This window comes from Natrix helvetica, assembly GCF_964273705.1.
Source record: "Natrix helvetica genome assembly, chromosome: 4".
Classification (NCBI taxonomy): domain Eukaryota; kingdom Metazoa; phylum Chordata; class Lepidosauria; order Squamata; family Natricidae; genus Natrix; species Natrix helvetica.
Window position 1 is genome coordinate 80,184,703 of NC_138550.1, and position 15,501 is coordinate 80,200,203.

The 15,501-nt window shown below is 37.3% G+C and overlaps 1 protein-coding gene across 1 annotated transcript in view; it reads left to right on the forward strand.

Annotated features, from left to right (window-relative positions):
- The window catches only part of ANKRD33B (ankyrin repeat domain 33B), a gene marked incomplete at its 5' end in the record, with an annotated part of 31,912 nt that extends 17,606 nt beyond the window's left edge, over window positions 1-14,306 (forward strand). The window contains 2 exons of the mRNA XM_081953114.1: window positions 8,669-8,809; window positions 12,813-14,306. Coding sequence (XP_081809240.1) covers window positions 8,669-8,809; window positions 12,813-13,663 — 992 coding nt within the window. The 3' untranslated portion in view covers window positions 13,664-14,306. The remainder of the gene's footprint in view (window positions 1-8,668; window positions 8,810-12,812) is intronic.
- Window positions 14,307-15,501: the final 1,195 nt, after the last annotated feature.

Genomic DNA, 15,501 nt, shown 5'->3' on the forward strand with positions numbered 1-15,501 from the left:
ATGCTCACTTATACTGATGATATAGAGAATGTTCCCTACACTTAAATTGTAATCTTTGGGCTTTTGCTGACCATTGCCTAATGATAGGATTGAAAATAACCTATGCAAAAATAAAGATGTTGCTTTTCACTAAACATATATGGGGAATTAAGGGGGTGTGATGCAGAGGTGGTATTCAGCCGGTTCTGACAGATTCTGGAGAACTGATAGTGGAAATTTTGAGTAGTTCGGAGAACCAGCAAATAAGCTGGCCTGGTCCCCACTGCCTCCCAGCCTCCCAGCTGATCTTCTTTTATTGACCTGAACAGGAGAACTGAGCTGGAAAGCAGGTTAGTGGGATGGGGTGGGGGGAATGGGAATTTGCAGTATCCTTCCCCTGCTATGCCCGTAAAGCCACGGCCACAGAACCGGTAGTAAAAGAATTTGAATCCCACCACTGGTGTGATGGCTTAGTGATTAAAGACCCTGAGCTTGTCAGCTGGAAGACTGACAGTCTGGGTTCAAGACCTGAGTACTGCGGGACAGGATGAGCTCCCTTTACGTGCTCCAGCTGCTGCCCACCTAGCAGTTTGAAAACATGCAAATGCAAGTAGATAAATAGGTAGCACTTTGTTAGGAAAGTAACAGTGTTCTGTGTGCATTGGTGTAAAGTCACGCTGGCCAAATGACCACAAAAGTATCTTCGGACAACAGTAGCTCCCTCGACCAAGAAACAGAGATGAGGACCACCCCCTAGAATCAGACAAAACTGGACAGGGAAAACCTTTACCTTTATATGGGAAATTAATAACCATCCCTAGCAAATAAAGGCATTTAAATATCTAGACTTCAGTTTCCAAATATCCACAGTGGGTCAGGTCACAGCCCAATCAAATAAAACCAGCTGCAAAGGGGATCATTTGCTCCCAGTAGCATTGATGTTTTCAAAATGAACTGTTGAGCCTACTGTTGTTTGGTGTTGGGTTTTGTGCATACTCAGGTAATTCCCAGTTTAAAACCTCCTTCTTAATTCCCCAGAACTTTTGTCATGGATTTCCCACTCTATTTTAAAGGCACTTTTTGTTAGATCTTGAATGTCCCTTTACAGCTGCTTACATGACAATCTGTCACCTGAGTATGTTAAATAAAAATATTTATTTTTTAATAAATAAAAAATAAAAAAGTTAAATAAAAAAGATCCCTGCATAATTGGATAGCTGTGTTCCTGTCAAACAGGCAACAAGTCTTCAAAATAGGGAGCGCCCTATCAAATCCTGCACCTGCTAACAGTGGTGCCCCTCAAGGCAGTGTTTTAGGACCAACACACTTTATACTTTACATAAAAGACCTTTGCGATCATGTTACAAGCAATTACGTACTCTTCATTGATGATGTAAAACTATTGAACACCACCGACTGCTGCTACCCTTCAAAAAGACCTTGACTATGTATCAGAATGGTCAAACAATTGGCAGCTTCAAATCTCAATCAACAAATGCTCTGTCTTACACATTGGCAAAAAAACCCAAAAAAACAGAACACAAAATACAAGCTGGGTGGACACGAACTTGTAGATGACCCTCACTCTGTCAAGGACCTTGGAGTACTCAGATCTAATGATCTAAGTGCCAGAGCCCACTCAGGGGTGGGTTGCTCCCAGCATTACTGCCGGTTTGGCACACAAAAAACATGCCCATCACATGGTCCAATCATGGCACCATCCCAATTGGAGATGTCTCACAGTCACACCACTCCATGTGCAGGCCGAATGTCCTTGACTCTCAGAGAAAGGAATGTTATTATGGCTAGATATCCTTGCAACTCTCTGCTATCCCCATCCCAGTTTCCCACAGCACCAAGTGTGGCAGTCCTAAAGATTCAAAGAAAAAGATGGCCTGCAGCGCTGACATTGCCTGTATTTGCCTTGATAAAGTGTTTTGCACTGCCAAAAAGTTCCTTGTCTCCCACTTGACACTTATAAAAAATAGAAAAGGGACAAGGAAGAACATCTGCACTGAACCATCTTCCAGCTTTGGCAAGTCTTACTGGAGAAGGCATCTCTCAGCTGAGTAGCAGCTTCTCCAGCAGCTCTCCTCAAAGCCAGATGAAGCTTCTGTGGGTGCTGCTCGTGTGAAGAGGCCTCTTCCAGCTTTTGCATATGTTTGAGGAGGTTGGGGAAGGGCTTAGGATGCCCTGTTTTGGGGGCATAATTGGTAAAACTATCCTTTAACCTCTGACCCGACACTGACTTCACAAAAGGAATTAGCTACTTCCCACTCAAAATATCATATTTTATATTGTTATAAAATATTGGGAGTTATATTTCCAATGAAATTATCATTACATGATACTGTAATGTCTATCATTGTTTTAGTTGATACTTTACATTTAACATTTCATTATTAGAAGTAATTGTAATATTGATTTCTTGCCCATGTTAATAATGAAATCTTCAGTTTTACTAATTGGGTGCAGGTAGTATTGTGAAAATCCATTCTATCATTTTAAAGAAGTGCAGTATCATTGGTTGGGGGTTTTAGCATTAGAACAAGGATTCAAGCCTTTTCTGGCATATTGCCATTGGATACAAGTTGGCCAGATTCCCACAGCTTTACATGATTTATAAGAGAAAGACAGCATGTAAACCTAATACATAAAAAACAAAAATAACACATGGGATTCCTCTATATTCCTTTATAACACTGGAGATGAGCCCATGGATGAGTATCCAGCAGCCAGTTTCTGAAACTAAAAATCTAATCTTTCAGACAAAAGCTGGCAAAAACCAAATGTTCCATTGCATCTGATAAAAAGCAAATACTGAATACTAGAAGCAAATTTTGACCTCACTTTTTATTTATTGAAACAGGACAGCTCACGTAGCCCAGGATTAGAGGTGATCAGATACATCATTTACATTAAAAGATAGCAAAGCATATCCTCCAGATTACTTTCCCAAAGGCACTGGTGTGCTAGAGCCGCCTTGTACCAGCTTGTCAGTTGATTGTTAAATTTTTGAGAATTTAGCCAGCCTATTGCAAACAGAACTGAGACCCTGCCTATTCCACAACCAGCTGTTTAGCACCTACCAGCATGCACTGGCAATGGAGCTGCAGATCCAGTTGTTAAATATTTATCAGCACACCAATACCCATGTGCCTCCTGAGCGCAATAAGTTAACTATATGCTACATATTTACCTAGTCAAGCATTTGAATGAAATGAATTTCCATCCCCCACAGGTAGCTGACAAGCAGCTGCCATTCATGCTATGTGCTACTGTTGCACTGAGTTTATCTCAATTCCCATTTTCTACTCATTGCCTTGATAATTCCAGCTTAGTTATCAAGATACGGTAGCACTTGTCAAGTGACCTAAAATAAGCAGCTAACCAATTCAGGGTAATAATAGAAGAGAGATGAAGATGTGTTTCAAAACTCTAGTTAGTTTTTCATTTTGAGCAAGAGAAAAGTTGGGATTATGCATGCTCTGTTGACAGTGCAGAAAAGTGCTGCAGCAGTCTGAGAATTGTCCCTGCCACGAAATTATGTGTGGCCCAGTGTTCAACACAACTCCTTGGCACATCTCAGTTTGGCCTCTATTTCAGCTACATGGCTGTTTGCTTGATTCAGTTCAAAGAAAAAAAATTGAAAGCAGTGTTCCAGCTTCCCAGATGTATGATGAATGTAGCCACATGACTCAAATCTGGGCTCCAGTCTAGGGTGAAATTTTGAACTTGGCTAGTTATATCTGGTTTCTGGGTAAACTTTTACCCAGAGGGCTTGGCCCCCTTTAATAATCCTTGCAAAATATCAGTTGGACTAGAAGAGAGCCTCATGGGAGCAGTTGCTTGCTATTGCTCTACCATTAGTGTTCTTGTTACCCTGAAATATGAACAACCTCAGAAGACTCTTGAACAATTACATATGGATATAGAATTGCAACCCACTCTATCTAAATCTAGTTTTTTTCCCCATTTATCATAGATTTGGGAGATTGGAGATTAGTATGTAATCTAATAGTTAGCCCTACGTTCCTGCCTATAATGATATAATGAAATACCATCTGTAGTCATCGCTTCCTGATTCTGGAGCATTGAGATTATGTGACTTGGGACATCAGCATCCCCTTGTCTTGGATTTAGGTGAAATTTGCAAGATATAAACAAAATTACAATTGCAAAATTACATTATTATATTTGCAGGATGTAAACAAAATTACATTTATTTTTAAAAAGAAAAGAAAAAAAGATAAAAACTCTGTACAAATCACAGTTTCTCAAGAGAATTTCCATTGGGAAAAATATGCAAAAAAATGTTAAGACTCAGAGCAGACTGTAAATTGGTGTTATGCTGTTACCTAAGCCACATTATCCCTGAGTTTACTTATAAATATCAGTGATCATAAAGCATAAATAGCTTTGTGCCAAAATAAAAGGAATCAAACACAGTGTTTCTATCACTAACTTGCCACCTATTTTTTAGAGATAAATGGATCACTGTAGCACAAGATTCCTTTTTCCTTTGGCTCTTTCAGATTTTTATTTGTTAAATTTATTGGTTTGTTAAATTTATTTGCTGCCGATCTTGCCATGGGGTTACTCTAAGTGGCATTTTAATAAATTCCATCTAATTAGAAACTCATCCAGAGTTCTTTCCTAGTCCTTGCCCATTTCTTCTCTCTTGGATTTTTAAAAGTCAAAACCTTTTTCTCGTAAAGATGGAAAGGATCTGGAGGGATCTTTTTTGCTACATGTAAAGTAATCACCTTTCCTGAGGAGGATCCTGTTTGAGACAAGAAGGGTGGTTATAGGAAAGGCCATGGTCAGTATGATATGTGACATTGTAAAGCTGGATTGGCTTTGCAATATGCTGGGGTTTTTTTTTTTTGGGGGGGGGGTATATTCTTACTATCTATTTTCCATCTTATGTTATCTCATCTTTGTTGTTTCTGAAATCTTGATTGGCATTTTTTCACTCTATATTTTTTAATATGTAATCAAAACTTTGTTGGGATGAGCAATTAGTGTACTAATTCTATAATTTGAACATTCTCTTACATTTCCCTTCCTCAATAAAAGTATGCGGACTGATCTCTTCCAGTCTGCAGGCTACACCATTTTGCCCCATATTTGTTGACATCTGTTAATTGATTCTCAGCTTGCTGTTTTGAATTGTTTAATTGATATTTTAACTGCATCTGGTTCTTTCATATTTGACAGTATATCCCCTTATACTACATTTATAATATGTAGTAGTCAGTTTCTTAATCTTTTTCACAGAGCATTCCATACTTTTATTATTCCATTAGTAAAATAGTTGATAATCTCTCCCACAGTCTATACTTGGAACTATTCTAGTGACTGTTCATTTTTTGTTTATTATTATATAATTCATTTAGTTTAGATGTTGTCCATCCAGTGATGTCCATATATAGAATCTGAATTTATGTTGCTTGGAGCAAATATTGGCAATAAACAATTTTATTTGAAAATTTTATTAATCTGTATAGGCATTATTATGTTTATCCAAACCAAATCTTCCTTTAATTTTAGTTTCCTTCATTTCTCGCTTTCTCATTCCAATCACTCATTAATAGTAGTGTAGTATGTCCTTTCTTATGTTGCTTCTGATATTTCTTGTGTTTATATAGATTCCTCAATATCTACACAACAATGTATTTTATTTAACATATTTCATGTTTTATGGACACAGACTTTAAAGGGTTTATTTAATCTTGCTTGAGTACAGTAGGCCCTGATTTCCTTCAGTAGATAACTCTTTAAATAGACTACTGGGGAATAAACTTCCTCTGGAAAAAAAATGTGGACCAGCCCTTTGTATTTCCCTCCAGAAAAGGAGACTACTTGAGATTGCCCATGAAGAGACTTCAAGATAGCAGTCTCTGGCGGGTTTAGAGTTCTGGAAGATGAGGAAATAGCCATCTTGCTCAAATCATAGTTGATGTCTTTAACAGGATACTAGGTCCTCAAACTTCCTTTTCTAATCCCCTTCAGAAATTGCTAACTGCTTTTCAACTATTAGGAACCTTGCATTGACAAGTCTGAAAATCCAAAATGTCAGTCAATTTACTAAAATTGTTTATATTTGTTACGAAGAAGTCGGGTGGAATCCTACCGGTTTAACAACCGGTTTGCTAAGCGCACATCTGAAAATGTTGCCAAGAAACTGCAGAGAACTATAATACATGGCCAGTAAGACAACAATTAAATAAAAAGTAAACACATAAATAAATTCTGATATCTCTATCCTTCCCATTATAACAAATCCCAAAGCATCTCATTAGAAATATAAACCATTGATTAAAATCATGTTTGTTTATTTGCAATATTTATAAGACCATCCAACTCAATGTGATTCTGGGCAGCAGACAACAAACACTAAAAAAACAAAAAAGAAAAAAACCATGGCAACGAACTCATAATAGAGTAACCAAAAGGGGACTCTCACTCAAAATATAAAAGAATAAAAAATGGCATGTCATTTAAAAGTGGAGAAAGACACATATGTATCATGGTGATAACAAGGAAAGCCTTGATAAACTTTAAAAGGCATTTCTAGTAACAAATATAGTTGCAGCCAATACACACATTTCAGGAGGGAGGGCCTTCCACAGTGAAGCACCACACTGAGAAAGTCTCCTTAAAAATAACTGCAAGATAACTTCATGCAGTTCTTGACATACAAAGGGGCTAAAACTGGTTAAATACATGTGTTTATTAGTAAAAGTGATATTTTTGCCAAAAAACTTGGTTTTGAACTTCAATTTACATCGGAAAAGATCACCTTCTCAGCCACTGAAATATATTTTCTCCAGCAATGCCCTTCTGATGTTGGATTTCAAGAATGCAAAGAAAACACTCAAGCAACTGGTATTGGATACAGAAGATCAAATGGAATAGTCTTCCTTACTTAAAGATTGTCTTTGTGAATCATTGGATTTGTTGACCAGGACAATATTTTATCAAATCTTATTCCAAGATTCTGAAGGAGCTCACTTTAGTGAGTTTCCTATGGCAGTTATGAAAGGATCTTTAAAGAAAATCTCATATGCAGCTCAGCTTGCTTTTTGAAACATAATCCTCATTGTCTCATATTGTTAATTCAGGGATATCAAATTTCACTTCATAACTCTTGAATAACAACATTCTCAAGCCAACCAGATTTTGTTTAAACCATTTGTCCATCAGAAATATATCCATTTCTCTAGACAACCCAACATTTTGCTTATAAAATTTGGCAAGAATTATTGTGTTTCTGTTAAAATATATGTTATCTAATTGCTCCGTTGTCTGTTCTGCAGCTGGGTACTCCATTCTGTCATGCTCTTTACCCAAAAAGGCTTATTTCCACATTGGTGTGGAAAATAACCTAGGGTTTTTTTGACCTCTGAATCAATTACTTCCTGCTATCTGAGCAAATGTGATCCATGTCTGTTAAACTGTAATTACTAGGTAATGGATATTAATGAAAAACAGCTTAGTATGTAAGCATTCCTATTCCTAATAAATATCTGGAGATACTTTCAAGAATATAGAAAGTGTATCGATAGAGGAATACTTGATGGCTGCCACAGAAATTATTTTGGACCATGGATAAGATTGCATGAAGTAACTTTAGTTAACATTCAGTCTTTTATAATTTAGTTCTTGTTTATTTACTATTGTGTTCCAGAGGGCTTATTAACAGATAATGTAAGGAAGTTCATAGGATGCAAACTTCTTGCAGCCATCCGTAAATCTCCAAAAGGCTTGTTTGATGATTGGGCATATCTGGTAAGTCAGCGGTCCTTTTGGCAGAAGGAACCAGTTTCACAGAATCCAATTATTGTACAGACTGGAGTGGTGGTGCTGGTTTTGGTTTTGCTCACTTGCCTGCCACTCACTTGTAGCTGTGCAGCCCGGTTCCTAACAGGCCACAAACTAGAACCAGTCTCTGACCTGGGGGTTGGGGAACCTGTGCTAAGCAGTCTGGCAGGGATTTGCTTGGTAAGAGTCAGTGGGAGGTTCCCTTGTGCATTTTCTTGAGCTTCATTTATCTGAGAATGAAGCATAAATTGGGGAATTTCAATGTCCCTGAACTGACCTTGTGTTCCCTGCAGCATTGTTCAAGGGCTAATGGCTCTGGAAGAGAAGAAATTACTCTGAAAGAAAAAAAATGTAGCTTCAGATAAAGGAAACAAGTGGGGCACATTCATTCCATGAACATCTTAGTGTCTGTGCCAATGGTGGGTTCCTACCGATTTGGGCTGGTTCGGCTGAACCGGTAATGGTTTGGTGGCCTGGGTCACTGGAATCGGCAACGACCCAGGCCTGCCACGCCCCTGAACCGGTTCGTGGTGCCAAAAGCGCCGCCATCTTGTTTTTTGTTTCTGCACGTGCGCAGAACAAGGTTTTTTTCAAGCATGTGCATGGTACAGCCACAAGTGAACCGGCAGTAGTGACTGCTGGAACTTACCCCTGGTCTGTGCCATTTATGTTTCAGTTGGTATTTAGATATAAGACTTGTTTATGTATATTAGAGGGGGGGGGGTGGAAGAAGGAAGAATGGAAAATTTCCTCAGAGACTTAGCATATTATAATTTTTTAAAAATCCTACAAAAATTAACCATGTCATATTTATACTGATTTGAAACCAATATTCTTTATATAATTTTTGTTCTTTTTGTAGGACATATTAACATTACACAATATTTACTCAACTATTATTCCGATCTTGATATTGAGAAAAGGAATACATTTGGATTTACTGCACTTATGAAATCTGCAATGCAAGGCCGAAGTGAATGTGCCAGAGCCTTAATATTAGCAGGTATACAGAATTGTTTTTTTCATTGTTTTCTTTCCCACTCAATTGTTGTACATTATCCTCAATGAAAAACTCCATTTATTTTCAGAGTAGGTTTGGTTAGCTATTATTAAATGTGTACAGTAAATGTAGGATTTAGTTCCACAGTCATATTCTTGAAACTATTCATCATCAACTACTCTTTATTCAGTCATAGATCAGCACATAGAATATAGTACTTGCAGTTACTTAAATTGAAGTCAATAGAATTTAAGTTAATCATGATAGTTTCCCGATGATTTCAGTAGTTTTACTATATAAATCAATCCATTTTTATATTGCTGTTTTCTACCGCTGTATTTCTTAGGATAAATCTCAATCAGAAAGCTAAATTATATAACACATTTGCTCTATATCGTAAATTGCAAAAATAATAAAATAAGCATTTAACCGTTTTCTGCAAACTGTACATGCAATTTGCAGTAAGAGTAGCTTCTGTGAAAAATCCCTATGCCAAATTTGGGGAGAGTTTTGTGCAAAATAAAAGCATATATTTCTAACCAAGAATAGCTTGAAAATCACTGTACTAAATATCTATTAAAAAATGGCATATTTAATCTCGTCAACAAGAAAATTTAGCCGCCTGGAAAATGGAAGCTGTTAAAACTGAGATGCTTAGCAAACACATAGAAGCAGGATGGAACTTAATCTTCTAGTCATCCTGTCTTAGCATCAGAAACACAAATTTCTCTGAGTGTTTTTTCTGCAGGTGTGGCTTTTTAATAGTATTTAGTATTAGTTCTTAGATTTTCTTTCTTTTTCTTTTGGTTTCTATGCATACGGAACATGACTCCTGTTTTTCTGCCACTCACTCAATTGTTAAATTCAAAGACACTGAAGATCACGGGGCAGTTTCCACATATATGCCTTTGGTCATCTGTGCTATCATGCAAACTATGCTCTTTTCCCATTACTAATGTACCCGTTACAGGTAATCCTCAATTTGCAACCACTCATTTAAGAACAGTTGGAAGTTATGAGAGCCTCAGAAAAAAGTGACCTACAACCTCTCCTCAGCGTTCCGACTCTTGCAACACCCTTGCAGTCACTTGATTGCAATTCAGGTGCTTTGTAATCAGCTTGTGTCTTGCATTCACGTGATCATGATTTGTGATGTTCCTAACCAGTTTACAATAAGCAAAATCACTTAATGACTGCATGATTCATTTAATGATCACATTATTCGCTTAAGAACCACGGTAATTTCTGAACACAACCACGGTAAAAATGGTCACGAAATCTGGTTACCTGATGATGACTCTCTTAACAACCGCATTGTTTAGTGACTGAATTTCCAGTCCCAATTGTGGTTGTAAGTCAAAGACTACCTGTCATTATAACGTTCCCAGAATTGCTGGAAAAAAATGGTATAGGAAAGTAATGCTCTATCTTAGTCCTCCGTGGGTAAAGGGATGCCAACTTGTTTCACACTTTCTAAAATGTTTCATGCATTTCCAGAATCTAATATAATGACATAATATAATGACAAGAGCATTTCATTACAGGTAAACACATTGCTGCTCTTGTAGAACCTGAAGCAGTTTTATAGGAAAACAACTTTATTACTAAGTTGACTTTAAAAAATGCAAAATAAACAAAAATTAGGAAATCTTTTCATCATATTTGGAAGCACAATATTTGACATTATATTTTTATGTAGTTATTTGCTGACATTCACAAAGGCAAGAAACAATGATGGAAAAGTCACTGCATAAATCAGTTGCTCTACTTTGGTGTAGCTTTAGGTGTATCTTTCACTTGTTCTTATTATAGTCTGATAAGTCTTAAATGAATCTCTTAACCATTCATGAGATTAACCTAAATGCATAGACTTTACCATCTGTTATAGCAAACATCCCTTCTGTTTGTCCTTTGGTTGTGTGTCTGGTTTTTTTAAAGTGAATTTTGGAGGTTGTTGGGTTTGTTTTCTTTCCCCTGCATTGTGCTTTGAATGAAGAAAGATCATAAATTCTTCTTTTTTTTCTTTTTAATGAGATTCATTGTAGCTTTAACATTTTCATTCTCTTGATCATTCTTTAATTTGGTCTCTAACCACAATGCAGAATTTATATTGGAGGAAAGTGTGTGCAAGCAGGTCTCCCAGTTGGTATTCCAATACTATGCTGTTTTTTAAATGCTGTTTCTTCACTGCAAAATGTGTTTCTTCCTGACAATTTTTTACCAAATCAATAATTGTACTTTACAATGAATTCAAAAGCAGTGTGTCACACTGTAAATAAATTATTAGTTACATGGCAGCAATTTTAACAAATAAAATACATTTTGGTGAGGGATTTAAAAAAACATATAAATCCCTTAAAAATAAAACTCAATTTTATTGCCAGCCACTGAAAAATCTGTGTAGGTTAGACTCTATTATCAAAAAAGCCTACAGCACCTCCTAAACAAAGAGAAGAGATTGATTGGTATCTTGATTGGTAGCCTTGAGTTCATGAAGATCAGATGTGAAAAAACTGAAAAGAGTGTAATCTATGTACAGGTAGTCCTCAGTCAATGATTGCCCTGTTTAGTGACTATTCAAACATATGACAGTACTGAGAAAGTAATTTTTCAAACAGTTTTCAAACTTATGGTGGTTGTAGCATCTTATGGTCATGTAATCATAATCTATGACAACTGCAGCATCTCATGGTCATGTTATTGCCGTTTGAGATCTTCATATCTAGCTTCCAACACGCAAAGTCATTGGAGAAGCCAGAAGTAATGTAAGTTGTGATCATGCGATGATCACATGAGTATTTGATCATCACTTAATAACTGAGTCATTTTATGGCTAAGTTGCTTAGTGACAGAATTGTCTATCTCAATTGCTGTGATTAATTTAGGATTACCTATATTAGCCTTCAGAAGAGCAATTTCTGATTGTCAATGAAGAAGTAGAGAGGATACAATTGCTTGACATTGTGAAGGAGAAATGTATCCAAGGAGGACGAAAAATCCTATGAAAACTGGAGTCTAGATTATAAACAATTCCTTCAGGAAAGAAAAACAGGAGGCATTTAAGGACATTAGCATGGCATCATGAAGTGTCATCTAAAATGCTATCAAGAAAAAAAATGGAAGGAGAAGTACCCTGAAACATCTCTGCAAGTTCCAGGTCCATTCATAGAAAAGACATATGTATTTTGGTCCAACCATGAACTCGCCAATCCTGTCTAACCTGTCTCTGTGTATGGAATGTATACAATGTTGTAATATTTTACCCATTCCTAGAGTTCTGTTCCAATCAGGAATCAGCCTTCTGAAAAACACATTTTCTTTCATGCTTAGAATACTAAAAAACATTTTGCACATCTCTATATTTTATATTGGCATAGCCACCACGAGAAAAGCAAGGCAGTAAATCTTTCTTTCTCTCTCAACCTTATGTTGAGAGAGGATTTTTTTTTTACATTCACTGAGAGGACTGGAACAAGCTGGTGAAAAGAATGAGGAATGACTGTAGAAACTGCTAGTGGAAAGCATGAATCCCTTTCCAGGTCAGCCTGGACATTATCCATTGATTAGGAGAGGTTGATTTCTTGATATATTTATTTATTTTTAATGCTCAGAATCTCTATTTCTGTATGAGTGCATATGGGTTCTTCTATGTTTTTGTGTGTAAGAGAATGATTGGTGTTTGCGGATGAGGTAATCAGTCAATGTTGTAATTTGAATTCCTTATTTTAAGAAAATTAATTTTAATCAGTGATTGTTTCATTTTACTTTGATTATGTTGATTTTCTGAAGACAACAGTATTAATACGATGTTATGCAGAACGTATCAGTACTGTACTTCAAACCTCTAAACAATTTAGCATAGTTCAAACCTTATTATCAGACTATCAACCATGATAGCTAACAATCCCAATCAAGAACTACAACTTTTACAACCTCACAGTTAAAAACACATACACCATAACCTTAATTTTCTCCCCCTCTTTCTCTCTGTTTTATTTCTTTGAAGGAGCAAATATTAATGCAACAGATCCAGGTCGTGGATTCACTCCTCTGGAATGGGCATGTTTCACAGGAAGAATAGAATCTGCATATCTTATACAAAGACTTATGGATAAACCATGTGCTGAGCAATTTTGTGATCAATATTTGCTTGAATGGCCAAAGTTGAAAGAACTTCTTGCTAAGGCTACAGATTCAAAAACGTGCTTGCAGAAGATCTCAGAAACTTGGAGATCCATTGTAGATTTCAGAACTTTCCACGGTCCTGAAGAAGATGGAGTCCTTGATCACATGGTTAGAACAACAACAAGTTTAAGAAGCTCCTTCGTTGCAATAGCTTGCAGGACTGTGTGCCCTGAAAGTCCTCCTGCTGTAGGAAAACGTAGGCCAGCTGTGCAAGAAATTCTTAGGAAACAAAGAGCTAAAGAACTTCAAACTTTGGAGGACAGGGAACATTTTAACAGCTATAAGAAGCTGTTTCAGAATTCCAGAATCACACTAGTGTCCAAAACGAAGGAACGGAGGGCCAGTCTGCAGCCTTTTCATTTAAATGTGCCCAAGGGCAACGTTATGGTTCGAAGAAAAGCCAGCCTGCTACCACTGCATTTGTTAAGAAGAAGCAGTGTTCGCCCTGGGCCTGTCATCCCCAGAGTCCGTATAAGTAAGGCACCTCGGCCTACTTTCCAGCCGGAGAAAGTGCAACGGAAAAGTAATGCCAGTGATGGGACCTACTTGGAGATTCCCAAATGGAGATATAAGGAACTGAAGGAACAAAGGAAGAAGGCTGAAGAAGAAAAGAAAAAAGCCGAAACTTTACAGAAACCCACATCACCATCTTTTCAGAAAAAAAGGACTTAAGCCAAATTGCTATTGGTACCAGTACATGGATTGACACTGTATATTACATAAATTTAAGAAAAGGAAGATCAAACTGAAGATCACATTTGTTTTAAGGGACTTAAGAAATGCAAGGCAACTTTATGAACAAGGATAACATATGAAGATTATTATTCTGCAATTTTAACAATTATCCACCCCAAAGTAAAGGGCAATAGGATTAAACTTCAAATAGAGAGCCCATGTCCTCAAATATGCAGTTTACAGCAGCACTGAAGTACCATGTCCTAAATATCAGTCTTCTCCCTGGAATGCAGGACAAAAGCCTCATCCTGCCCCAGCCCATGGCTGAAGAAGCAGTCTTAAGTTGCCACAAAGTGTATTGATACAAAAGTAGTCTTTTTCCCTTTAAGCCAATACTATCTCTCCTGGTTTCAAAATACATACAATTTGTGCTACTTCAGAATTTGAGAGGTGAAGTCAAATAACCTGTTGTGGGGATGATGGGGACTGTTTCAGAGCATTGAGCCTCTCCTCTGGTCACTTGCCAGCCTCTGATGCAGCAACTGCTCTCTGAGGATTTGCACTCCCTATTAGCAGTTCTTAGCAGAATTATTTTCATATTCTTGTTTTTCCCCTCCCTGTTTTTTGAAATCAATTTCTTTCCAAGCTTCCAACAAGGTAGAGAGAACAGATCTCTACTATTTTATCTGGGGAAAGTAAGGGGCTTTGCACAATTTAATATTATTGTATTCTGAAGTAGCCTCAAAGGGAATCTGATTTTTAGATGTAGGAGCTCTGCAGAGTTTACAAAATGAGAGATGCTAAATTAGCTTTTGTCCTATTAACCAAGGATATCACATTGTTACCCCCTCCGCACTTTTACGCCACAAATAAGAAAAGGGGTTCCCCAGCAACTGCTCACTTTCCATTCTCTTCCATGCAACCTGGCTGGTTGTACACTCATGGTAAGGTTTATCTACCTTCTTCCTCTTGGGGGATTATTTCTGTCCTGGCGTCTTCCCTTATTTTACAGTTTTATACCTTGGAACATGGCCAAATGGGAAGTGAGAGAAAGGGCAGACATATCAATCTCTAGATCTCAAGCAGAATTGCTCAAACAGATCCACCCTGTTCATGCTGCTGTGATCTGATTGGTGGATATAATCCCACATCAGGGCTGTCAAACTCGCGGCCCACATCCTGGATGCATCACGTGCTGGCCACGCCCAGTTTAGCAAAGGGGAAAAAGGTCACGATATGTCACATAATGACTCAAGTTTGACATCCCTGTCCTACATGATGTGTGTAGTACTGAAGGGGGAGCAAAGCCAGGAGAGGAGAACCAAAAATCTTGCCCATAAAGAATGGTGCAGTTTCAGATCAGGAGAACACTATTTGGTAGCAGTGGGAGATTCAGTCGAAAGATTGCCAATACAACCAGCATGTTTTATGCCTAGAAGGATGGTTAATTCAATAGTAGGGAAAGGCACAGAGAGTTTAAGAAATAATAAAGAAATAACCACAAAGCAAAAATTAAGAAAAATAGTACTCTTTCAAGGAAGTATATAGAGAATTAGAAAAGAAGGAATAGATGACATAAATTTCTAATTCAGGATATGTGAGAGATTTAAATATGCTTTAAGGGTCCCCCCACCCCATACAGAGGTTCAGCTTGTTGCTTGCCTATAGAAAATATGCCAGTCCAAAACATTTTTAAAGTATATAAAATCTCAGGGGAATTTGGCAAAACAAAACCCCCATATAGAATTTATGTTTTAATTTTGAGAACTAGAAATAAGGTAAGCAAATGACACCTGATATATTGCCTATTGATGAAAGGTGTCTTATTGGTTTGT